This window comes from Penaeus monodon, chromosome 33 (assembly GCF_015228065.2).
Source record: "Penaeus monodon isolate SGIC_2016 chromosome 33, NSTDA_Pmon_1, whole genome shotgun sequence".
NCBI lineage: Eukaryota > Metazoa > Arthropoda > Malacostraca > Decapoda > Penaeidae > Penaeus > Penaeus monodon.
Genome location: NC_051418.1, coordinates 13,741,924 through 13,742,423, shown reverse-complemented (window position 1 = coordinate 13,742,423; position 500 = coordinate 13,741,924). Strand labels below are relative to the sequence as shown.

Below are 500 nucleotides of genomic sequence, written 5' to 3'. Positions count from 1 at the left end.
AGTAAAGTACAGAAATGTACAAATAGAAAAAATAATCATATACAGAGAAAACATAAATTCATCCTGAAACCATGCCCCAACAAGTGACCAAGAGAGTCTTCAAAGTTGAAAGGCTACAACAGGAATCCCTAAGTAAAATCTCATTCATGGAGATTTTGTGTAGAGCTTTGTAGAACTTTGTCTTAGGATCTTGATATCCACATAAAGTCATTTAAAGCTGCATTGGGTCTCTTGTGGATATGGTGATATGGAGAACTAAATGTTTATATAATCATACACATATAAATGTGTGTATATAAGCTGATCTGTCTATATTCATATACAGCGCTATGTGAATATATAGAGCTGTGTAAAATATTAAATACCAACCTTGCCACTAAAAGCCAGCTGGTTTGTTTGACTGGTATTTGTAACACTCTCCTCTTCTTCACCAAACTCTGTAGCTTGATTTCTTCCAGAATCTTCTGGTAAGCTCTTATAATCCTTCTGAAAACAAAGAG

The 500-nt window shown here is 34.2% G+C and overlaps 1 protein-coding gene across 1 annotated transcript in view; it reads right to left on the bottom strand.

Annotated features, from left to right (window-relative positions):
* The window catches only part of LOC119594054 (AF4/FMR2 family member 4-like), a gene marked incomplete in the record, with an annotated part of 85,679 nt that overhangs the window by 13,856 nt on the left and 71,323 nt on the right, over window positions 1–500 (bottom strand). The window contains 1 exon segment of the mRNA XM_037943090.1: window positions 370–486. Within this exon segment, the coding sequence (XP_037799018.1) occupies window positions 370–486 (117 nt within the window).